The sequence below is a fragment of the Podarcis muralis genome, chromosome 9 (assembly GCF_964188315.1).
Source record: "Podarcis muralis chromosome 9, rPodMur119.hap1.1, whole genome shotgun sequence".
In the NCBI taxonomy this organism is placed as follows: Eukaryota; Metazoa; Chordata; class Lepidosauria; order Squamata; family Lacertidae; genus Podarcis; species Podarcis muralis.
The window spans coordinates 60,880,795-60,904,904 of record NC_135663.1 but is presented as its reverse complement, the minus strand read 5'-3'; the positions used below and the strand labels follow the sequence as shown (position 1 = coordinate 60,904,904).

The window sequence follows — 24,110 nt, the reverse complement described above, 5'->3', positions numbered from 1 at the left end:
TTCTCTAGGATCATTGTATTCCAGCCAAATAGAACTTGTCTGCCCTGCATCTCCGTGAACTCCGCCAATCAGTGCCAGAGGCTCCATCACAAAACTCCATAGCACATTACAGTTAGGTTACAGTTGAAAGTGTTTGTGTGTCTGCGAGTTCTTCATTAACATTTTAATATGTATTGACTGGCTAGGATCATGTCCAAGAAGCATTCATTTCCTTTATTCCAAACCAGCTTTATTTGCCCTCAGTGAAGTCAGCATGTGGTCAAAATTTACTGCATACATAACTTTGTGGCATCCTAAATGATCCTTGGTTAGCTGGGATAACTCTAGGAAACGGGGCAAGACTCTAGCCATCTGCAGTGGAATGGGGAAAACAATGCATATAAACATATTTGAGAAGTTGCAAATTTGCACGTATGATGGGTTTGTGGGGAGAACATCTCCACTTCCTGGCCAAGCACTTTTAATTCTGAAAATTGAAATGCACATTTATTTAACACAACCCTAGGAATATTTCTGAACATTTAACTTGACTTGTATGACTAGTATTACAAGTTCTGGGGATCATCTGATAAAGGCAAACAGCCTTTTTTAGTGGCTGGTCTCCCAGAGTATTCTGGACTTCATGTTAGGACACTGAGCTGACTCTAGGAGCAGTCCATGTGTTCACTGCATTTTTGAGGTTGGTGATATTAGGAATCTATTCCTGTTTGGAACATTCCAAGTGCTGAAAGCTGACATGGGCAGCGATACTTTTTAAGGGTATGCAGCCTCATGTACCTTCAGCATCGACAAAGCACTTGGACAAAGAGAATCCCTTCGTCCATTGCCCCAAGGTGCCAAAATTATTCACTTGTAAGACCAGGCATAGGCAAATTCCAGCCCTCCAGATGTTTGGAATTACAATTCCCATCACCCCTAGCTAACAGGACCAGTGGTCAGGGATGATGGGAATTGTAGTCTCAAAACATCTGGAGGGCCGGAGTTTGCCTATGCCTGTGAAAGACAGACACAAACTATTTTGACCAGTATAAAATAAGCAAAATGACAGGTCACCCTGTATTAGGCATGTTGTGAAAATGTGTCTTTCTTAAACAGCTTGTTACAGTATGAAAGCACATGTCCCATGTGTTCAGAAAAAGTTGAGATTATGAGCCTTAAGAAAACTGCTGACTGTACACCATACCTCAAGCCTGAAGTGGAGCAATGATTGTAGTCAGGTAAGTGTTTCAACCTTGGGTCTCATTTCTAGAACTTCATAGCATCTTATGGACTAAATTTTTATTTTGTTAATGTCTAAGGGAGCAAACTGTCCAGACTGGTGTCTGGTTTCTCTGGCAGTGATTAAGGGATATGGTTCTTGTTCTGACTTCCTCATTGATGACCTATATAATCACTGAGCCACCAAAATAAAAAAAATGCAAATGTGGCATAGGTTTAAAATGGGTGCACTGGGAAATTAGGAATCCTAGGTATCTATTTCTTTTCAACCATTAGGTTGCGGTTACCTCTGAAATGGCAGCAGCCTGTGTTTCATATGGCACAGGACACCCAGGCAGGATGTTTTTAGATCTTACTGGGTGAAAGGCTATTAACGTAGTAGTGCAGTGTTGTCTGCATCATGTTGATTCGGCGGGGAAGGAATGCAGAGAAACCCTCAAGAGCCATCAAAGAGGTGATGTGATTGCAGAATCATAGAGTTGTGTTGCTAAGGGCATCTAGTCCAACACACTGCAATACAGGAATCTCAAAAATTTAATGGAATGTTGACTACTTTTAAATGCTAAAAATATAGGGTAGTTTGTGGTCTTATATAGCACTGGGGGGAATTTTATAGGAGAGTTTGTTGAAATAATGTAGAAACATAATTTTAAAAGTTTGCCACTTGTTCTCGTTTTCCCAGAATGTTGAATCTCTATAGTTTGCGACATTTCGTGTTTTTAGCTACCAGACTGGTGTTCTCTAATACAAAATGTTCAGAGTTAGAACATCTGTGTTTATTTTCAGGAGATAGTGGCCAGCCAAATGCTGCAACGCTAGAGGATGCTTCAAAACTTTAAGCCGAGTTGGTATGGCTATGCTTGAAATTATTTTATAGTTTATCAGATCTGTGAAACTGTAAATATTTCTTTTATAGAAATTTTGTACAATGGCCTTTTTGGTTTACAATAAATTTTTAATGCTAAAAATTAAGTCTTAAATCTATGTAGCTGGCAAGATTTCTTGAAGATGGCAGGGGCAGGGGGGAAGTAGAGAACAAATTTGATTATTTAGGCCAGGGCCTAAACCCCCGTCAGTGTAAGATACAAGAAATAAAAAAGAAAAATTGGTTAAAAATATGAAATTAGTTTTATTGCAACTTTTAAACATTGCTGTGTTCTCATAATGTACAAAAGAGACCAATCTATATACTATATATATATATACAGGAATTGACAACATTATTATTAGCTTTGCACAGATGAAATATTGTAAATGCACAGGCCAGTGTTTATTTTTTCTAGATGTTGTTAACTAAGCCACTGCGCATACAAATCAGTAGACAGAGAATTGCATTTAGTATATTACATATTTGTCATTTGTGTAGTGACGATAAAATGATTAAGCTTGTTTTATCAACACCCCCAGCATAAAGTAACAGTTGCATAGCTGGTTTGGAGCATTTGTCAGCACTGAACCATTTATTTAGACTTCTTCTTTGCTTTCCCCTTTTTAACATCTCCGTTCCTTTTTGGTTGCTTAGCAGTCTTGGTTGTCTTCTGCAGAAAAGAAAAAATCAGTTTTTAAGTCAGATGAAAATGTTTCGGTCGCAAGGAATACTTGCACACTTTGCAAATTGCTTTTAAGGTCTCTAAAAGCACTAGGGCTGGGCAATATGGTTTTCAGCACTGTGATATATAATGTCTGAAATGTATCCGGCTGCTTCCTCCTCTCCATCTTAGGGGAGGAAGAAGCAGCCAGCTACAGTGGTGCCTCGCAAGACGAAATTAATTCGTTCCGCAAGTCTCTTCGTCTTGCGAGTTTTTCGTCTTGCGATGCACGGTTTCCCATAGGAATGCATTGAAAATCAATTAATGCGTTCCTAGGGAAACCGCCTTCAGACCAGGTCCGGGGACAGTCTGTCCCCCGACCTCTTCTGAAGGCTGGGGGGGGGGGGAACAAGGGCTTTTCTTCCCACCCCCAGCATTTTAAAAAACCCCGGGACAGCGGAGGACTTCTCCGCTGTCCGGGGCAATCTTAAAATGCTGGCGGGCGGCATTTTAAAATCGCCCGGGACAGCGGAGGACTTCTCCGCTGTCCGGGGCGATTTAAAAGCCCCTGGGAAGGCAGGCAGGGGGGACAAAGATTTTCGCCCCCCGCCCGCCTTCAGAAGAGGTCCTGGACCTCTTCTGAAGGCGGGCGGGGGCGAAAGTCTTTGCTCCCCCCTGCCTGCCTTCCCAGGAGAGCGGAGAAAGGCAGCGCGTTTCTCCGCTGTCCCGGACGGCTTTTGAAGGCAGGCAGGGGGGACAAAGATTTTCTCTGCTTGCGGAGAGTTGCCAGCATGCCGAAGCCTGCGCGCCCAGGCTTCGCGGCCCCGCCGCCCGGCATCGGAGCTTCGTTCCGATGCCGGGCGGCGGGAGGAGGCGTCCCCGCCCTGCCTTCAGAAGAGGCAGGGCGGGGACGCCTCCTCCCGCCGCCCGGCATCGGAGCTTCGTTCTGAAGCCGGGCGGCGGGAGGAGGTCCGAGGACAGTGGGGAAGACGCGCTGCGCTTCCCCGCTGTCCCGGAGATTTCCCTATGGGCTTTCGTCTTGCGAAGCAAGCCCATAGGGAAATTCGTTTTGCGAAGCGCCTCCAAAACGGAAAACCCTTTCGTCTAGCGGCTTTTCCGTCTTGCGAGGCGTTCGTCTTGCGGGGTACCACTGTACATTGCCCAGCCCTTCCTTAAGCTGCTCTCTGTGTTGCTTCCTCTTAAGTGGGGGGGGGGGCAGTCCCTTTCCTCCTGGTTTGTCACTTGGGAGTTGTAAGACCAGCCACTTGCTTGTGTGGTACTGGGTGCCCCTCCCTCAAAAGCACCTGGCTGCCTTCATCCAAGCGGGGGTGCTGCGTCTTTACCCTGGTCAATCACCCTGGAAGTAAAGACACAGTCCACTGGTTGCAGGGTTTCCACCCACCGAGGGGCACACAGCTGCCTGTGGCCGGGGGGCCTTGATCAACCAAGAAGCAGGCTTCCTTAAGCCACCCGCTTCTCAGCTGGCCAACCCCCCCCCCAAGGTGGGGGCTTCATTAAACTGCTCCACTGCAGGGCAGCTGAAAGAAGCATCTTGCAGGTGAAACAGCAGCCACTCCTGCGTCCCTCTGGTGGCAGAGGGACTCAGGAGCAGCAGCTGTCTCACCTGCGATACGCCACCCCATGAAGCAGCCATCATGGTCTGGCCCATGTATCAATATATCACCCAGGCCAAAAAAGCACACAACATTTCTTTTAAAACAAACCACCCCTCCGTCCCAAGGGAAGCTGTAAGGAAAGAGAAAGTATGAAGGGATAAGTTGAGCAGAACAAATAAATAAAAGCATCTTTCCTGTAGTACTTCCCTGCTCACACTTCTAAGTTCAGTGAACAGTTAGAAAGGATGGGAATGAAAACCAAATGATTATAAGGAAAATTATACAGATGAAGAAAAATAACGTCACATTTTATACTTAATGCCAGAAAATCAGTAGTATTGAGGACAGTTTCTATTAAATTGCAAGGTTTCACAACTGCAACACGGTTAGCATGATAGAATAATGTATCATGGCAACATTTCTTCAGTAAGGAAAGATGGCATATGAAGACATCAACTTGCCAGTTTTCAGAGATGTTATAATACTAGTTTGCTTTCAGTAAGACAAACCACGATCCTCGTAGGTTTAGATGCACTGTAAACTATTACCCCTGGTTTACCATGTAATGCAAATAAGGCCACTACTACATTTACTCATTGTTGGTTCCCCACAACATCTGCTTCCATGGGAAATGGAACACGTTCCCATGGAAATATACACAGTATGCAGTGGAACTGCATTCCATGTGTCTGAAATGCAAAGGTCCAAGATAACTGCTATTTCCCACTTTCAAATCTTCCTTGGAAAAGTCTGTATGGATTATTAATTGTCACATAACGTTTTCCACATGTACACCTCCGGAGGAATAATTCCAAAAGCTCTCGTGGAAAGCAAACGTTCAAAGGCTACCCTCAGCTTCCAACATTATGAAAACATATGACAGTATCGGGCTCTAATTTATTTTCCTGCTATAAACAAGTCATCTGTTGCAAGCTGGGGGGGGGGGGGGTTACTAAGGATTAAAGAATCAAGGTGTCTGAACACTTTTGGCCCAAACTTCATAACAATAACTTTACTGGTGTAAACAAGACTTAATAAAAACACACACTGGCAGATGACCGAAGCCTTGTGCAAATCAGTCCCTGGTTTTATTAAACCTTTAAAGATGGTTTGATTTTCCCTGGTGTTTAACTGCCCTGTCAGCCAAAAAACGTTACCTTAATCATTGCATCATTTTCAATAGTCTCTTGCTCGTTCTCAGATGGGATTTCTTCAGGTTCCAGTTCTTCATCCACCGACGATCCTGCTCGTCGATTCGCCTTATGCACCACTTGCAGAGAATATGGTGTAAGGTGTGCCTCTTTGTTATAGGCTCGCGTGAAGGCAGATTTAACCTGCACACAGTAAGGGAAAGATCTGGAGTGAGGCACTGAAGTTTCTCTGTGGCCACTTAACCAGCTGTGAGCAGCAGTTTTGAAGCAGCATTCTGGGGAATTCAGGAGTCACTTAAGGACAATAATATCAGACAAGGTTTTCTGAAAAGACAGCTTTTCCATTATTGCTGATCTTTTCAAGTAATGTGCAAATGCAGAAGGCAGGTGTTTGCCAGCCTTCACTCGGTTCACATGAAGTAATGGAGTCCAACAACCCTGAAGACCATGCCTTGGAATCCTCTGCAACACACAGTGGTTGCATGAGAAGATGGAAGGATGTTTGAAAACCACTGTGTTATGTTAGCTAGGACACATCATCCCCCAGTAAAACAAAACAAGGGTAGAACATTTTGACGAGAAAAGGAGATTTCCATTTTCAATGAGAGGAGGAGGAAAAGGGTCCCAGCCAAGGAGAGCAGTCCAATGTCAAGAACATTTCCTCAGGATAAAAATCATTCAAGAGGTGTTTATCTAACTTGGGGTGGATGGGAGCAGAGTTGGTGGATTGATCCAAAGCTAAAGTTGTTGGAGTAGAGTGGAGCTACCCATTTCCATTCTGTAAAACCTCTCCCTTCTTTCTCAGCCATAAATATCCTGTGTGCACAGCAGTTAGTCTTGGGAAAAGGTCCCATTTATGGCTAGGGCAGGGCTAACCCTCCCACCACAATTGAGCCTAATTGTTGTGTGCAGGGGAGAGATTGTAGGCTGGACTGCAAACATGCTGTGGGACACATCAGACCCATGGGCCAGTATTTCCTCATCTTTGAAAGGGAATAAAATCTTCCTCTTAAGAATAAACTCTCACTTTTGGGAGGCTCCCAAATACTGACAAACTGGCCTAGGTATCTGAACATGTGAGCTCTAACCCACAGAAACTGAACCTTGCCTGTTACGATCTTCCTTAGGCCTTTCTGATTGCTCGCTCTTCTTTACCTGCAAGGGCCTGTCTCATGTATCAGGCAACCCAAAGAATCCCATATGGCATATCTAGTTGACTTCTGAAGCAGTCAATTAATTGGCCCACCTACAACCTTATCTGTTCTGCTATGAGCTTATTTGAACAACAAGATCTAAACATTCTAAAAAAAACCCCACCACTTATATAATCAACCTAGTGACTAATACCATGCAAAGGCACTGACTTCAGCTAGCTGAGTACCTTTGTATGTTAGGAGAAAGATGAGCTATACACGCCCTAGTTAGTGTGGAAGGCACCTGGAATCAAGTGGGTAACTCCCTATATGGTTTAGGCTGGGGGACGTAACCCTCTCTGCCTTTGATCTCCCTTCACATCTGCTAGAAGGAATATTCGCAATAAGTAATCTGTGTTCCCAGGAGGCACAGACAGTGGCAGAGCTTCATGGCCCAGCACCCGGGGGGGGGGGGGGCGGCGGAGAGCAGGGCGGGGTTGGCGCACATCCTGGGGGCGGGGAATGCTGCCTGCGGGGGGAGGGCGCCCAGCGCAGGTGGGGAGGTAGCCGCGATGGCACCCCACCGGGGCGAGGCGCTCCCCCCGCACTCTTCCTCCACCAGTGGGCACACAGGGTTAAATCCCCCAATGACTCATGCCTAGACAGTGCGAGGAGGAAAGTTAACTCACTCGTTTCTGGATGCTTCCTAAGGTAAAGTCCCTGGAGGTTTGAGTCCAGTCGAATTAAGACTATGGGGTGCAGCGCTTATCTCGCTTCAGGCCAAAGGAGCCGGCGTTTGTCCAGAGACAGCTTTCCGGGTCATGTGGCCAGCATGACTAAACCACTTCTGGCACCACAGAACACCGTGACGAGTGCCAGAGCACGCGGAAACGCAGTTTACCTTCCTGCTGCAGCGGTACCTATTTCTCTACTTGCACTGGTGTGCTTTCAAACTGCTAGGTTGGCAGGTACTGGGACAGAGCAACGGGAGCTCACCCCGTCATGTGGATTTGAACCGCCAACCTTATGATCAGCAAGCTCAAGAGGCTCGGTGGTTTAGGCCACTCGCGTCCCAAGTATGCCTCCTACGTGCACCAGATGCAACATTCACAGCAAACACCCGATGTTCCATTTTGAAATGGGGGGGACGGGGACGTATGAGAATCCTATTTAAGGAAGCCTGTAAAATGTTTTTGGCAGACACAATCCATGTAAGAGCAACTTACCTTTGAATCAATTTTAGAAAATTCACTAGGCTTGCCTCCCCAACTGGTTATTTCCATTATGCTTTCGACATCTTCCTTCATCAAGCAGTAAGTATCCATAAATGCTACAGCCTCCTGCACTCCATCTGTTCCCAGGCATGTCAAAGGTTTCACAATTGCATCTCGTAAGTATGACAAATAGTCCAGATTTACTGCTCTCTTGCTTGCATGTGTCCTATGGGGGGGAGAAGAAGCATTATGTGGGTTTTCCCCTAAAGCCTTTCTGAAGGCAGGGAGGGCTCGTGCTCTGCATACAGGCAATCTCAGGTCCCATCGCTGCCATACTCTAGTGAACATCACTCAGTGGGTTGAGGTATAGCCATACTTCCAGACTGGTATAAAGCAGATGTAAGTTCATCTGAAGGGCAAAACAGAGGCAGGAGGGCGTGCTTACCATGTTGGAAAGTACCTATGTGCCAAGCAGGCAATGCGGCTCAAGGGACTACTGATAAAGGTGAGGAGTCATGCAGCAGGATCTTCCACCCAAAAAATACTCTCTAACCAGAATTGTTCTGCCCAAAGGACACCCAAAATACTATGAATGCAGCAGTCATCTACCCGACAATGTAACATGTTTAAGATCTATCTTGCAGAATGGGAATACCAGTCAAGAGAGAATGCGGGTACTGAAAAAATGTGCAAGAACTCAGCATGTTGACCCATTTCCTGTTGATAAATTGTGTTCTGCAGAATTCTAATTACAGAAGATTATACAAAATGCTTTGCGGGATTCAGTAACCAGCAGTAAAAAAGAATCTCACATTCTAAACCTTTGGCAACTTGATCACTGTGGCCATGTTTACACAATTAACAACAACCCTGTGAGGTAGATTAAAAGGCTGCGACTGGCCCAAGGTCACCCAGTGAGCTTCATGACTGAATCGGGATTTGAACCCTGATCTCCCAAGGTCCGAGTCCTACACACTAACCACTACACCACCCTGGCTTCCTACAGTCCTTCTGCTATGGAGCAGCTATATAAATTAAGTACATAAATAAATACAGTGGTGCCCCGCAAGACGAATGCCTCGCAAGACAGAAAACCCGCTAGACGAAAGGGTTTTCCGTTTTTGAGTTGCTTCGCAAGACGATTTTCCCTATGGGCTTGCTTCGCAAGACTTGCTAGTCTTGCGAATTTTTTTCCGCCCCCCCCCCCTTTTCTAAGCCGCTAATAGCCTTTTAGCAGCTAAGCCGCTAAGCCTTTAATAGCCGCTAAACCGCTAATAGCGCTAATCCGCTGATAGGGTTGCTTCGCAAGACGAAAAAACCGCTAGACGAAGAGAATCGCGGAACAGATTCTTTTCGTCTTGCGAGGCACCACTGTACAGGGGAAGCAAAATGTCACTTAGAGAAGGTTCTGAAATATTTCCCCTGAAGCTTGCATTTGTTTTATTTGATGTTTTAATGTGCTGCAAACTGCTTTGAGATTTTTTAAAAATATAAAGTGGTGTAGATATGAGATGAATAGTAACAATAAATAAATTTCGGGGGGGGGGGGGGGGGAGTTGTACCAAAACATTCTGTTGTGGTGACCACAACCAAGTTTCAGGTGCCGTTTGGCTTATTTATCTGAGTTTCTAACACTGCCCATAATGGGGGAATTTGCAACACAGGTCACCAGGATTACCTGAGGCTCATGTGCATCGACAGCTCTTGCATGATACGGTCGTGCTTTCCTGTTGATGAAAACTTGCCCAGCCAGCTTGGGAAATTTGGGAATTGTTTCATGTAGCCTCTCATCAGCTCCCCGGGGAGGACACTTGAATAAATGGCCTGAACAATGAAGGAAACAGCCGTCAGTTTTCCCTGGAGACTATAATGGACACCATTATTTTCTAATACGCTACACAGAAAATACAGAATGGTACCCAAGGCAATAGTAGCAGAACAGAGGTGAAGATGGAAGCCCCATCACCAGCACAGGAGTAGGGATCCTTTTTCCAGCCCAGGGCCCCCATTAATTCCAGGGGTCATGTGTTGGGCCCAGCAAGAGGCAAAGTAGTGGGCTACATTTCAGCTACGTAAAAGAGGAGGTTTCTGCAAACACATCTCTCCGTCCAGGAAAGCAAGAGGCATCACAGGCTAAAGGCACATTCCAGCAAGGCAAAATACCGTATTCTTCGCTCTATAAGACGCACTTTCCCCCTCCTAAAAAGTAAGGGGAAGTGTGTGCGCGTCTTATGTAGCGAATGCAGGCGGGAGGCTCTGCTCAGTGCTCCCTTTAAAAAGCCATGTGGAGAGTGTGTGCTTTTCCCTGCGTGTGTGCTCTGCGTGGAGCTTGGGGGCTTTTCCCCGAAGAGGGAGAAGGGCAGCCCTTCTCCCTCCTCGCCGTGCAGTGATCCCGCTTGCTGTCCTGGCTTCTGCCTTAGCCACGTGCCTCTTCCAGGCAGGGGGAGCCTTCATCCTGCTGCCTGGGAAAGGCTGCACGCGGCTATCCCATAAGCCAGGACAGCAAGAGGCTATCCCAGAAGCCAGATCCCTCTTGCTGTTCTGGCTTCTGGGATTCAGAATATATTTTTTTTCTTGATTTCCTCCTTCAAAAACTAGGTGCGTCCTATGGTCTGGTGCGTCTCATAGAGCAAAAAATACAGTAACTTGAGGGTACAAAGCTTGGAGAGTCTCAAGGACCAGGCAGGCCAGGTCACATGTGAAGGTTCAGAGAAACTTCCAGGGGAGAGGTTGGTGCTTACTGGGAAGTAGCCACAGGCTGTGGCTGTTAACTTTGATCCCTGTCCTGTGCTTTGAGATGGAAATTGTGTCAATGATTACCAGCACAATAACTCAGTTGGTAGAGCTTGAGATCCTCAGAGTCATGGGTTCGAGCCACACTTGGGGCAAAAGATTACAGGGGGTTGGTCTAGATGAGTCCTTGTGGTCTCTTCCAACTCTGAGATTCACTTTTGAAGGTGCTCGCTGCTGAGACAAATCCCTTCCCACCCCAGCAGGGAGAAAAAAGACCTTTGAAATCAGGAAATTACACTGCTGACAGCCAATACAATCCCTGCTTTCAAAGCTGTTCATGAGGACCTTTTAAAGTTGAGAGCACCCACCCTCCTCAAGTCACTTTGTAAGAGTTTCTCACGGGCAAAACTCTACCCCTCCAAAGTTTCTCTGAAATTCTCCCCACCTCACCCTGTTTTTTTAGCTGGTATGTTTTCACCCTTCCTCCTCCCTCCCGCTAAACAAACTGATGGGGGAAAGCATGGCTGAGAAGTTCAGCCCCGCTCTACTTTGCACAAATCCTGGGCTTTTTTCTCCTGCCACAGCCTGCAACAAATCAGCAGCAGATACCCCTCAGGCAGCTACACAATATGCTCTGGAAACTAAAGAATTGGGTAACCTGCGTAGGTAGAAGGCTCCAATTTTGTCGGCTGCGAATCTGCCGGTCAACTAAGTCGCCATCGCAAATACTGTCAGCTGCTTTGCTAAGCAACATCAGGTGTTTCTTCATGTTACCCCTGGGGGGAAATGATGGCTCACATTACTCACAAACAATTGTACTTTCGTTAGTCCTGATGCAGCTACACAATCCAAATTGTTCAGATTCATTTAACTCACCCTGCAGCAGCTGGGGTCACGTGGATGTAGTTCTCCTGGACAAAGAGCGGGGCGAGAGAGTAATCGTGGAAGAAGAGGTCTGATTTGTCTATAAGGGACATGTGAGAGGTCTCCTCTCCGGTAGCAAAAACCTTCCTGACAACATCGAAAGGGCCCTGCAAAAATGAAAGAGACTCTGAATTCTACCGTCAAGGAAAGCTTCTGCACCAATTGCAGAGATTAGCCCTGGAAGAATCTGGGCAAGTATCCACTACAAGAGCTTTTCTTACTATTTATTAAATTCATCCAAAGATCACAGGGCGGTTCACAACATAAAAATATAACATGAGAACACAAAATACATTATAAAACAAAAACAAACCTATAACGCCACCCCCCGACACATTTAAAAGGCCATAGAATTTTTAATCACCCAAAGGACTATAGAGAAAGGTTTTTGCCCGGTGCCTAAAGATATGTAATGAAGGTGACAGGTTAGCCTCTCTGGGGAAAGCATTCCACAAATGGGGAGCCACCACAGAAAAAGCCCATTCTCCTGTTGCCACCCTCTGGACCTCTCATGGAGGTGGCACACAAAGAAGGGCCTCAGATGATTATCGCAGGATCCAGGTTGGTTCATATTTTACATTGAACCTCAAGGACTCCAGTAAATAAGACACTCTGCAGCACAATCGCTGCCACGTTTACCCAGAATTAAGTCCTACTGAATTCACTGGCCCTACTTCCAGGTACGTGGGGTCAAGACTGCAGCCTTAGTCTGACTTGGCTCAATGTTTACATGTTCAAAGCTAACAATATCTGGGGTTTTATGAGCTTCAGTGCCTGTTCCCAATACTATTATTGTACTTTTCTTTTTTAAGGCCAAAATTAAGACGTTGCTGGAGATGCGAGTGCTGCTAAAAATAGCACCCAGTGTTTCTTCTTCCTTCCTGGTAACACAGTAAAAAAACAGAACGTGATGCAATGTTACTGTGGTCCAAGTTTAAACATGGACAACTGCACATTCCTGCGTCGTAGGGGGTTGGACTAGATGATCCTCAGGGTCCCAATTCTATGATTCTATATATTTAAATATGCATTTTAACATCATTTTGCTACTTTTTTGAACCAAGCACTACGTTAGAGCATTTAGAAGGTACAAAAGCAGCTCACAGAAGGAATTCACAAAGATTCAATTCCTTAAGCATCCATCCCCATTTGTTTATAGTCTCTATGCTTGCTGCCCTATGAGTATTTTGTGTTTCTCCTCACTCAGCTCATGATCAAATTCAGTCAGCTGCACCTTCCCCACCTCAGTGATGGGAAAAGTTACACTTGGTGAAACGCTTAAAAGGCTGCAGGAAAGAATAAGGATTACAGCTAAAGTTCCACATGTGAAACTTCATAAATTATCTATCATGCCAACACGAATAGAAATCACAAGATTGTAGCTGTTATGTAAGGGATTATTATATCTGAATGGAATGGAATGCAATGCAAATTATTAAAATTTTGGAACGCAGAAAAAATGCAGAAGAATGAATTAATCAACTCTAGCATGCGAGGGGGCCAGTTAAATTAAATTGTATAATTTGACATTTGAATAATTGGCAATAATTGTATTAACTGGATAAAATTTGTATTTTTATAATGAGGCTGTTATTGGGACAATACTGGAAAATCAATATCAATATTAATGATGATGATGATGGCTGAACCACCTCAACCAAACAGGCAGAATTCCTGGCATCACCTAGACATTTCTGCTGTCTGATTGATATTTGAAGCCATGGTTTTAAAAGGGGCCCAACTTCTGGTTTCTGGCAAAAATCTAATTTTGCAGGTCCTGTTGCAAAGCAAGCTGGCACAGACATGGCATTTCCCAAGCCAAAGTTCATCCTACCAGCTTGATGTCCTTCTTTGCTTTGTTAGCATCCTCTTTGACACCATCGTAGGTCAGAGATTTGCTCCTTGCACACCACATGCTGAGATTATGTAAAACCTGAGAACAAAACAGAAAGGTTAGAGCTTGCTTCATTTTGGTGTCTGAAATTCCATCCACCATGGATAGAGAGCAGACTAAATAAATGACTACGGATTAAAGGCTGGCACTGATCAATAACTCACTTGTCTGATATCCTGATTGGCTGCCAAGATGACTTCATTCATTGCTGGTGGTGGAATCTTTAACCCCTCTTTAAAGGCAATGGACATCATGGCACCCTGTGAGAAGGAAATTAGAGAAATTCATGAAGAATAGATTTATAAGTGGTTATTATCCATGACAACTAATTGGAATCACTTCTCTCTGATGGTACCATCTAAGGCAATGCCTAAGGCAATGTCTGATGGTACCATCTAAGGCAATGCCCACCCCCCACAAAGTTGGGGAAAATAAAGCAAGGGGATAGCCATCACTGTTACACCCTGCTACAACTATAACTAATCCAGAATGCGGCAGCTAGACTGGTGACTGGGGGCGGCCGCCGAGACCATATAACACCGGTCTTGAAGGACCTACATTGGCTCCCAGTACGTTTCCGAGCACAATTCAAAGTGTTGGTGCTGACCTTTAAAGCCCTAAACGGCCTCGGTCCAGTATACCTGAAGGAGCGTCTCCACCCCCATCATTCTGCCCGGACGCTGAGGTCCAGCGCCGAGGGCCTTCTGGCGGTTCCCTCATTGCGAGAAGCAAAGCTACAGGGAACCGGGCAGAGGGCCTTCTCGGTAGTGGCGCCCGCCCTGTGCAACGCCCTTCCAGCAGATGTCAAAACGATAAACAACTACCTGACATTCAGAAGAGATCTTAAGGCAGCCCTGTTCAGGGAAGTTTTTAACGTGTGATATTTTACTGTATTTGTGGTTTTTATGGAAGCCGCCCAGAGTGGCTGGGGAGGCCCAGCCAGATGGGCGGGGTATAAATAATAAATTATTATTAAATTATTATTATTTTAAGCTTCCTGGAAACATCTGTTGGATCTCTTGCAGAAAGGCTTTGGACTGACCCAGAAAGGCAATTCTTATTGTCCTACTTTAAGAGAGTCCGCCTCTCTGTCAACCGCCTACCTTAATCTGCTCCACGCGTGGTCTGTGAAAGCGAAGATCAAAGCAGTAGTGGACAAGGGAACGCATCTTTGGGTGATTCCGATCATTACACATACAAATGATAGGAACCTTTGTATGTTTAATCAGGTCAATCAGTTCCTGCAATTAGAGAATGCAACCCCACTATGAAGCCGTTTGTGTGGCTCTGCTGTTACCAACCACAGTGCTCTGCAAATTAGTGCAACTTGATGCAAGTTTGCCATGCATCTCATCTAGCTTTCAGACATTTAGGAATGACCCAGCTGCTTAACAGCTCAAGCTGCTGTTAGTGAATTAGTCTCAAGGAAAGCAATAGCTTTCTATTAGACCAACTTGATAAACCAAAGCAAGGTTGAGCTTTTTCCCTACATTTTTGTGAAAGAAGCAGTCGGCACAAAATGGAATGATAAAATATTTTTGAGACAAAAAAGACATGATACTCATTTTCAATCAGTTATCCTTTAAGCTAATAAAGATCTGTTCCATGAACTGTCTGAACTTCCACCTCTCCTCCCCCCCCAAAAAAAACTCACAATAATCACTTTTACACTTTTCATGGAAGTTATTCTACCTGGATGCCGCCCCTGTCTTCGTTGCCAGCCATTCCATCCACCTCATCCATAATTAGGACATGCTTTGTGCTGACTGAAGATGATGTGCCTGAGGATGATGGAGTAAAAAAAGGCAAAGTGATCTTCTCCCCACACAGTACGGCCCCATTCATAGTAAGCCACAAAGTACAACTTACTGCGCACAAGCAAACCACACCCACTTCACTCCTTCCTATTCGTGCAGGGAAGAAATAAACCACCACCTCATTACATCTGAACCAGGGATTATGGTTTGTTTCATCCCAAAGAAACTCTGTAAACCAAGAATGAACCTTGGTTACAGATCTTGGTTAGTTGGATGAAAAGCAAACCATGATCTGTGGTATTGCTAAGACAGGGATTGTGTTTTATTACATTCTAAGATAGAAGAATAAACAACCTACTGTCCAGAAAGGCCCAGTTTCATGTCATGGTAAACTGTCTGCTGTGAACCTGCCCATCTCCTGAAAACGTGGCTGCTTACAAAAAAATCAATCCAAGATAGAATACCATTTTTGAGCATAAGGGAATTATTAGGGCCTAACTGTGAAATTGGGGACATCAATTCCACATTAATTGTTCTAGCCAGTAAGAAGGAATGCCCAGAAAGCGTAATGAAGATACCTGAACAGAACTCTTTGATGCTGGTGTTATTTAGAGATTCGGCAACCACCTCCTTCAGGCTGTTCTTACTGCGAGTGTCGCTGGCATTTAATTCCACATAGCTCAAGCCCAGTTCCTAAGCCAAACACACAAATAAAACAGCAGTGTCAATAAGACAGACAGACAGACAGACAAAATGCTTATACTGTATAGATTAGTCCAGCAGCCAACAAGCAGTCTTATTCTAGGGATACGGTCAATAAGATCAATAACCACAACCCCCAATCTTCTATGCACACCACTTGATTCCAGTTAAAAATTGGGGAGTCAGAAGGTATTCCTCAGGAGGTCAGCTGTGGCCCTGGATCTTCTCTAAACTAGTCATTGTTTTTGTGATTAGCCACCAATATAAAAATGACCCCAGAGAGAAAATGACCACCTGAAAAAACTAAGCAAGCAACTCTGCTTTTATAACAGTAAGTCAAAGAGGATTAGGTCAACTAAACAGATGGACCTGACCCACAGAACAGGATACCACAGACCATTATAATTCAACTTTTTTAAAAAAATAAATGCAGTTGCAGTTGCAACCTTGTTTTTTTAAAACAGACTTCAGAGCCCTATATAGAAATGAATTACCATATTGGCCTGAATATAAGCCACCCCTTTTTTCCCCAAATTCCGACTGTGAAAAGTTAAAGTGCGGCTTAAATTCGCAACCTTACAAAAATGGGCTTTTACGATATCGCTGCTGAAACAGACATACATTAAAACAGAATGGGTGTGAGTGCCTGCAGAATTTTAAGGGAGCGGCTTATATTCAGGTATTGTCTTTTTTTCTTTCTTCCCTTTGACTTTTAAAGCTGCGGCTTATATTCGGGTGCGGCTTATATTCGGGCCAATACGGCAAATCAAAAGCAAACAATTGTCCTAGCTCCTCTAATTCTTAGGGAAGCCAGAGGGAGAGTGAAAGTACAGCCAAAGCCAGTCCACCTGCATACAGTAGAACCTCGGTTTTTGAACATGGTCCATTCCAGGAGTCCATTTGACTTCTGAAACGTTCAAAAACCAAAAATCAAAGGGCTGTCGGCAAAGTGAATGGTGAAAATGAAAGCATTCACTTCAGGGTTTTCGGCGTTCGGCAGCTGAGACAATCGGCAGCCAAGACAATCGAAAAACTGTGTTTGACCGTATTTGACTGTGGTCGCCTCCAGTAAGTGGGGGAACTTTCAGAACCTTCTAATGGCCGAGGTGGATGCTGTTACAGTGGTAGCTCGGGTTAAGTACTTAATTCGTTCTGGAGGTCCATTCTTAACCTGAAACTGTTCTTAACCTGAAGCACAACTAATGGGGCCTCCTACTGCTGCCGCACCGCAGGAGCACGATTTCTGTTCTCATCCTGAAACAAAGTTTTTAACCCGAGGTACTATTTCTGGGTTAGCGGAGTCTGTAACCTGAAGCATATGTAAGCCGAGGTACCGCTGTATATGGTGAGCACTGACGTGCAGGCCAGCTTTGATTTGCTGATAGACTTAAGCAGGAAAGCAGCTGTCAAGGTCCACTGCAATACCAGAAAATGCATTTCTGGTGTTGTTCAGTCACTTCCTCCATCAAACAGCCCCCAAAGAAGTTCATCCCAATGCTCTCGTTTCCTTCGCATGCAGTCCCCATTTTGGGAAAAAAATGCAACTCACTTCGCAAACTAGTGAAGCAGTGGTCGTTTTGCCAACCCCTGGGGGGCCAGAGAGCAAAGCTGCTTTTGAACTAGCACCGTCGTCTTTGACTCCAAACTTACTGGGTTTTGCTGCAGGGAAAAGAGAGGGAAGCTTTAGCCAATCATGTCATATAACAGCCAAGAGGAAAACAAGCAACAGTTTAACGAGATTGTTCAATGAAACAGAAACAAAGCAGTTTCAAAACAAAAAACCCCCGATGCTTTACAAATCCAACGAAGGGAGTGCCATGTTGAACATCTCTGCCCATCCCAAAATTATTTTTAAAAATCCAAATGTAGAAAACCAGGCTACATGTGCTAGTGTTTTCAGTAAGTCTTTTAGTTTTACATTTAAAATGAATAAACTAACCACATGCAAGCCTCCATTTTCAATCTAAAGTTGTACAGTCCCAACAGAGGCACACAATTATTCTGAATATGTAGATCAGTTCTTAATGCCAGAAAAAAACGAACTTTTTAAAATAAAATAAAAACACTGCAGAATTAAAGCAAATTTACTCTGAAATGTCTTTGTGGGTTTTGTATCAGTTTGAAATGGCAAGGTATTAAAGGGTTTTTTTCAAAAGCAAAACTGAGCCTGTAAACCTATAGATACCTAATACGGCTTAAACTTCATGTTAGATTTAAGTTGCTTCAACTGTAAAGAATGTCCTCAGCCAGACTTGCTTCAAGGGCAACGCTGGAACATGGTTTGTGTTCCTTAAACCAAATTAAATACATTTGATGTGTTAAGCTGGGAAGCTAATTAGAAAACCCTGTTTATAAATAGCTTTACTGGAGTGAAACCATTAATACTGGTTCACTGAATGCAGTACTGTATCTACAAATATTGGCTGAGGCAGTAAGAGAGCTGTGTGGGGTAGCAGCTATGGACTCCTTGGGAGGGGAAGGGAACACACTACAAAAGCAAAATTCTGACTCAGTTGTACGCTAACATTGCAATGACCAGATCCAGAACATTAACAGATTAAAATAAAACCAGGTTTCAATGCTATCTGTCAACTAGCTACGGTTTGGCATTAAGATGTCCTGTGTAAATGTAATATACATCATCAAGACCCTGGAAAAAGGTGTCAAGTTCCAGAAGAATCATTTATTGCACAATTACCGTGTTTGTCCTGCGAAATATTCCTGTGCCAGTTTCGAAGCCAACGTAAGAGTTTATTGGCACAGCTTTGGTCGCCTTGTTGCCCAATGATTGTTTTAAGGGATGTGGGCTTGTATTTGTCCACCCATAATAACACCTCAGCTCCACCTTTACTGCCTTTTTGAATTGGGATCCCAGAATCCTTTGGATCCTTTTTCTCCGGCGCTTTCTGATCAAAGTCCAGACCCCTCCTTGCTTCCATTGTTTGCTTCTTGGGAGATCTGACAGTATTGTCCTTTTCAGGAGTGACTTTTTTCTTTTTGGGTTCACTCTCTCTAGTGGGAGGGCTAATTTTTCTTCTTTCCGCTTCAGCTTTCGGTGGGGTTTTCACACACTTGGATTTGGCCTTCTTTGCCTTGAAAAGGAAAGACATGCCAGAATTAGCAGGCCTGAGCTCGGAGACAAAAGCTTTCAAATGGTGCTTCTAGGAATTAAGGGATTCTCAAAAAGATCAGCAACGGGAGCTCACTGGCTTCGATCAGATACAAAACTATAGTTTAAGTATACGAAATCATACTTGAGCGAGCCCTGGGCTTGCTCCAGTCCAGTCATTAGAAGGAGAAAGCTTTTCCTTCTGCTTTCAAGAGAACCACTTTTCTGTTAGGTCTGAACCCTAAACTGTGGTTAAAACCAAATTATGATTTATTATGTCCCTTTAAGGCTACCAGGGACACTCTGCAAAAAAAAAATGTTGGCTGCCTCCACAGCAGTCGTCCTTTTCTCCATACAATTCCCAGGAAGGGGTGGCATATCATAATGTACAATGGACTTTTAAATTAGAAGTTTTAAACAAGTGTGGCAAAGTGTGAGGCTGTTTCAGGATTTTTCCTAAAATCCACACAGATTTGAGATGGCACAGTCTGCTCAAGTGCAAGGGACACACATTGAATTAAGATTATTTTCTCCAACCCTAATTACAATAGTATACCTATTCTGTCAGATGGATAACCTTTTTTTAAAAAAAATCACTATACATGGCAATAACATTAAGTCTCAGTGTCAGCACACAAACTAAGTTATTCATCCACTTTTAGTTGTTTTTTTTTTTTTTTTTTTTTTTTGTCTCTGTTGTGTAAGGAAAGAGGAGAAAACCCAAAGATTTCTATAATTTTTCTGCTCAGCTTGGAAGACGACTTTTTCTTGTGAACACGGCTTGTGAGGAAAGGATAGAGCACCCACTCGCCCTGGAAAAACGCTGCAATCTAATTCACAGCCCCCACCCCACGAGCCCACAGTCCTTCTAAAGGCTGTGCAACAACACAATGCCAAGAAATGTGATATTGAATCTCCTGGCATCAAGCATTCTTTGGCCTTGAGGTTATTCAAAAGAACAACTACTTCTGCAATTAAAAAGAGAATTAAGGGAGCGTTGTCAATTAAAGCCAATTTGTACAAACCTCTGCTTCAGCTGCCACTTCATACTTTGACTTCTTGCCCGGCATACTCCGAATCAGGTCAAATAAACCATCTTCATCAATTATTTTTGTCCCTAAAGCTAAGGCCTATAAGAGAAGCCAAAGTCTGCAGTTATTCACATTTATAGCACTCAGTGTCAGAAAGTAGCACAATCACACCCAGCTAACATGTTCAAATGCACCAGATGTAAAACCTGGTTAAGCAAATAAAATACACCTGAAATCAGAGGTCTCCACTAATTATTTCCTCACCTCAACAAGCAACCTTCAGCTCTAGAAGAAGAGAATCTGCCTATCACAAAGATCTGGCCTCATATTGCTGAGGCTGAAAGCCTTTGAGTCTAAGAGTTGTACTGTTGATAGTGCTAACAAAATGAAACTCAGAAAAAGGCCGTTTCACTGAATGCAGGATACATTTAAAGCTGTAACCCTAAGCACATTTATTTGGAAGTGCCCTTGAATTTAGTGTAAACACACTGAGGGGTGCACTTTGTATCGGGCAGCTGCAAGGTGACAATTGTACTTAACTAAAGTAGCGCAGGAGTGAGGAGGAATGCTTATTTCCAATAATGTACAATACAATGTACTGGATGAATATCTCTCTAGATAGACAGATATAGATAGATAGATAGATAGATAGATAGATAGATAGATGATAGATAGATAGATAGATAGATAGATAGATAGATAGACAGATAAGATAATTTATTATGGTCGGAGAGTAGCTTATAAAACACACTTGGGAGTACAATCCCAGAAAGAAAACAAACAGTTAAAACAATGTACAACAATAAATTTAAAATTTATAAATGTGATAAGCATACAGACACTTAAAACTACTGTACAGATATGACCCAGTTACCCATGGAACCGAGTTTGGGGATTTTCTTCACAAACTAGTTTGAGTCGGGGGATGGTCTGCGCCTACAGATCTTTACCATCTGGTGACCATCCGGGTCGTCTTATGATCTTTGCCTAACAGGAAAAGGTCGGAGTTTTGCTTTTCCGGGAAGTCAGTGAGCCTCACCAGTAGGGGATCAATGGTCTTACTATGTGCCTCTTCATAAAAGGGACATCTAAAGAACAAGTGCTCTGGGCTTCCTATATCCCCCAATGAACAGGCGCAGAGACTCTGAGCATATGGGACTTTTTTAAAGGCTCCTTCCAAGACCGGGGAGGGCAGAGCCGAGCTTCTGGCGAGTGTAAAAGCCCTTCTAGCATTTTTGGATACGAGAAAGAAGAGATATGCTGCCGGTGCGGCTATATATCTCTCGATTTCTCCAATTTTATAGTCGGGGTACCTTGAGCAGTCCTGTTGTCTCTCGGTGCCTATGATTCTTTGCCTGACTGTAGCTTTTGCCTGGCCCAAGCCCACACTTAGAAGGGCTTGAGGGGCAAAACCCAGTTTCTGAAGGGTGTTCAGGACTGCTGTCTGCCAGCCTGACTGGAACTGGTCGCAGAGGATCAGTGGGGCTATTCCTCGGGGGAGCAGATTCAATGTCAGCCATTTGTAAACTGATGTTAGGCAGACTATCTCTATCTGCAAGCGCCAATCCGCCATCCCATTTCAAACCCTAATGGAACTTCCTCAAATGAACTTCATTGTGTTCCAGAGGGCCTCCTGCATCCCCTCCAAAAGGAGCCACACAAAACGAGTACAGTGGTACCTTGGTTCCCAAACAGCTTAGTTGTTGAACAAATTGGCTCCTGAACGCCGCAAACCCGGAAGTGTTTGCAAACGTTTTTCAGAAGCCAAACATCAGATGCGGCTTCCAATTGAGTGCAGGAGTGCAGCCAATCGGAAGCCGCACCTTCATTTTTCAATGGTTTCGGGAGTTGAACGGACTCCCAGAATGGATTAAATTCAAGAACCAAGGTACCACTGTGCCCTGCAGAGAGTTGTCTTGAAAGAAAATTAGCGCGCACACACCCAAAAAACTATTTCAAATAGGCTGGGGTTGTGGTAAGACTTAATTTTGAAGTGAAGCCATTCTGTTCTCAAGACCGGGACATGGCTTGATAGGAGAAGAGGATACACAGGTCAGAGAGGCAAGAGACGCTTGTTATGACAAAGCAAGGGCTCCATGACCACACGGTAACAACTTACCTTGTCACTCTTGGCTGCACCGCAGTCACGACCCTTCACAAGATAGTCTGTCTTCTTGCTGATATTCCCAGTTACTTTCCCTCCATAGCGCTCAATCAGAGATTTGGCCTCATCGCGTTCAATGGATTCCAAGATGCCTGTGATCACAAACGTCAGGCCTTCAAAGCAATTTTCACCACCCTAAGGAGAAAAAACGGTGCCAATGGGCAGCATTAAGTTTAAGGCAGTTGAAGTGAAAGCTACAGCAGCCGTGTTCCAAAGAGAGGAAAAGTAAAAAAGCACTGTTTGAAATATGATTTTGTTCTTCATCATGATGAAATGAAAACTGATCTTTGGCACAGTATAAACATACTTCTGGCTTGCAGAACAGTCTGCAAACCTGAAGACAGCTTTGTCAGCAAATATGCACAATTTCAGCTGTCTGGCCTTAAATGCACATCGATTGTACAGTATCTGGCTAGAATACAGGTGGTGTCCAACAGTAGGCCTGGGAGAGAGAGATGAGGAAGTCTGGAAGGAGTTGCTAGGCCCAATACTACTAGAAATACCAATCACTCGTGATATGTTTCTGCAAGAAATGTTTGCACTTACTTGTGGGATCTCCTTAGAGCCAAGTGCTCTTGGGCCTTCACGATTAAGATAGCTTCTATAAGCTTGATAGTTGGCTCGCTTCTTTTCAGAGTCCTCAGGACTTACAGACTTTGAAAAGAAAAATCACATAGCAATCAGGTTCCACCCAGTTCAAATAATGTAAAGAGATGAGCAAACATTAATAGAGATAAACCCAAATTCAAATTATTTGTACACCAATCATTTAGGATAAGTTTGAACACACTTCTGGGATGTTAATCTTCACTCAAATTAAGGCCTACCTATTTTTAAAAAGGGACTCGGGTGGCGCTGTGGGTTAAACCACTGAGCCTAGGACTTGCCGATCAGAAGGTCGGCAGTTCGAATCCCCGGGACGGGATGAGCTCCCGTTGCTCGGTCCCTGCTCCTGCCAACGTAGCAGTTCGAATGCACGTCAAAGTACAAGTAGATAAATAGGTACCGCTCCGGCAGGAAGGTAAACGGCGTTTCCGTGCGCTGCTCTGGTTTGCCAGAAGCGGCTTGGTCATGCTGGCCACATGACTCGGAAGCTGTATGCCGGCTCCCTCGGCCAATAAAGCGAGATGAGCGCCGCAACCCCAGAGTTGGCCATGACTGGACCTAATGGTCAGGGGTCCCTTTACCCTTTACCTTTAAAAAAACAGTTCAGTTTCTTCAAGAACTGATGCTACTCTTTCACGCTCCCTGAAGAGAAAAAAATACAAGAAGCTGGACACACTCATGTGTTGAGCAGCTGATCAAGCTCTCTGCCCATTCTGAGCAATGTCTTCGGTGCACAAAATTGTGCAAAAAAGCTACAAACAGAAGGTGGCTAAAACAGACTCTCATCTCAGCAGCTTGTCCAAAGCCAGTTCATAACAGATGAAATTGATGTTAGAACTGAAATCTCCCCTGCACCCCAATACAGTCCTGTATTATTCACACTATAGTGTTGACAGCAGAGAGTGCACTGGAAGAGCACACTGCAATAGGGATTGAGAATATCCAGCTGTTCAGCTAAGTTCTAAATCTTGCCTGGCAAAAAGCATTCTCCCGGTATGCCCCACGGAGGACCTTAAGGTCCATAAATAGCAACACCCTAGAGGTCCCGGACCCTAAGAAAGTTAGATTAGCCTCAACCAGAGCCAGGGCCTTTTCAACACTGGCTCCGGCCTGGTGGAACGCTCTGTCTCATGAGACCAGGGCCCTGCAGGATCTGATTTCCTTCCACAGGCCCTGTAAGACAGAGTTTTTCCGCCTGGCCTTTGGCCTGGAGTCAATTTGATTCCCTCCCCCTCTTTCTTTTTTCCTTTCTCCTCCTGTGATGAGGCTGCATTTTAATGTTGTATTTTAATCTTGTTTTTAAATTGTATTCATTCAACTTGTTTTTAT

At 44.3% G+C, this 24,110-nt stretch overlaps 2 protein-coding genes across 6 annotated transcripts in view; one reads left to right on the top strand and one right to left on the bottom strand.

Moving 5' to 3' along the window:
• WDR19 (WD repeat domain 19) overlaps positions 1-2,648 on the top strand; it is a 38,106-nt gene extending 35,458 nt beyond the window's left edge. For 3 of the 4 annotated variants that reach the window (XM_028745233.2, XM_028745234.2, XM_028745236.2), the window contains 2 exons: positions 1,096-1,217; positions 2,005-2,648. In XM_028745233.2, coding sequence (XP_028601066.1) covers positions 1,096-1,207 — 112 coding nt within the window. In that variant the 3' untranslated portion in view covers positions 1,208-1,217; positions 2,005-2,648. Of the gene's footprint in view, positions 1-1,095; positions 1,218-1,494; positions 1,965-2,004 lie in introns of those variants that run through there. The other variant, XM_077934382.1, reaches the window with a different exon arrangement.
• The window catches only part of RFC1 (replication factor C subunit 1), a 42,017-nt gene continuing 20,234 nt past the window's right edge, over positions 2,328-24,110 (bottom strand). For both annotated transcript variants that reach the window (XM_028745239.2, XM_028745240.2), the window contains 16 exons: positions 22,722-22,829; positions 22,131-22,310; positions 20,006-20,110; positions 18,570-18,963; positions 17,421-17,530; positions 15,748-15,862; positions 15,105-15,193; positions 14,516-14,653; positions 13,577-13,672; positions 13,353-13,451; positions 11,471-11,625; positions 11,253-11,370; positions 9,540-9,685; positions 7,874-8,087; positions 5,521-5,697; positions 2,328-2,756 (listed from right to left, as the gene is read on the bottom strand). In XM_028745239.2, the coding sequence (XP_028601072.2) occupies positions 2,679-2,756; positions 5,521-5,697; positions 7,874-8,087; positions 9,540-9,685; positions 11,253-11,370; positions 11,471-11,625; positions 13,353-13,451; positions 13,577-13,672; positions 14,516-14,653; positions 15,105-15,193; positions 15,748-15,862; positions 17,421-17,530; positions 18,570-18,963; positions 20,006-20,110; positions 22,131-22,310; positions 22,722-22,829 (2,322 nt within the window). In that variant the 3' untranslated portion in view covers positions 2,328-2,678. The remainder of the gene's footprint in view (positions 2,757-5,520; positions 5,698-7,873; positions 8,088-9,539; positions 9,686-11,252; positions 11,371-11,470; positions 11,626-13,352; positions 13,452-13,576; positions 13,673-14,515; positions 14,654-15,104; positions 15,194-15,747; positions 15,863-17,420; positions 17,531-18,569; positions 18,964-20,005; positions 20,111-22,130; positions 22,311-22,721; positions 22,830-24,110) is intronic.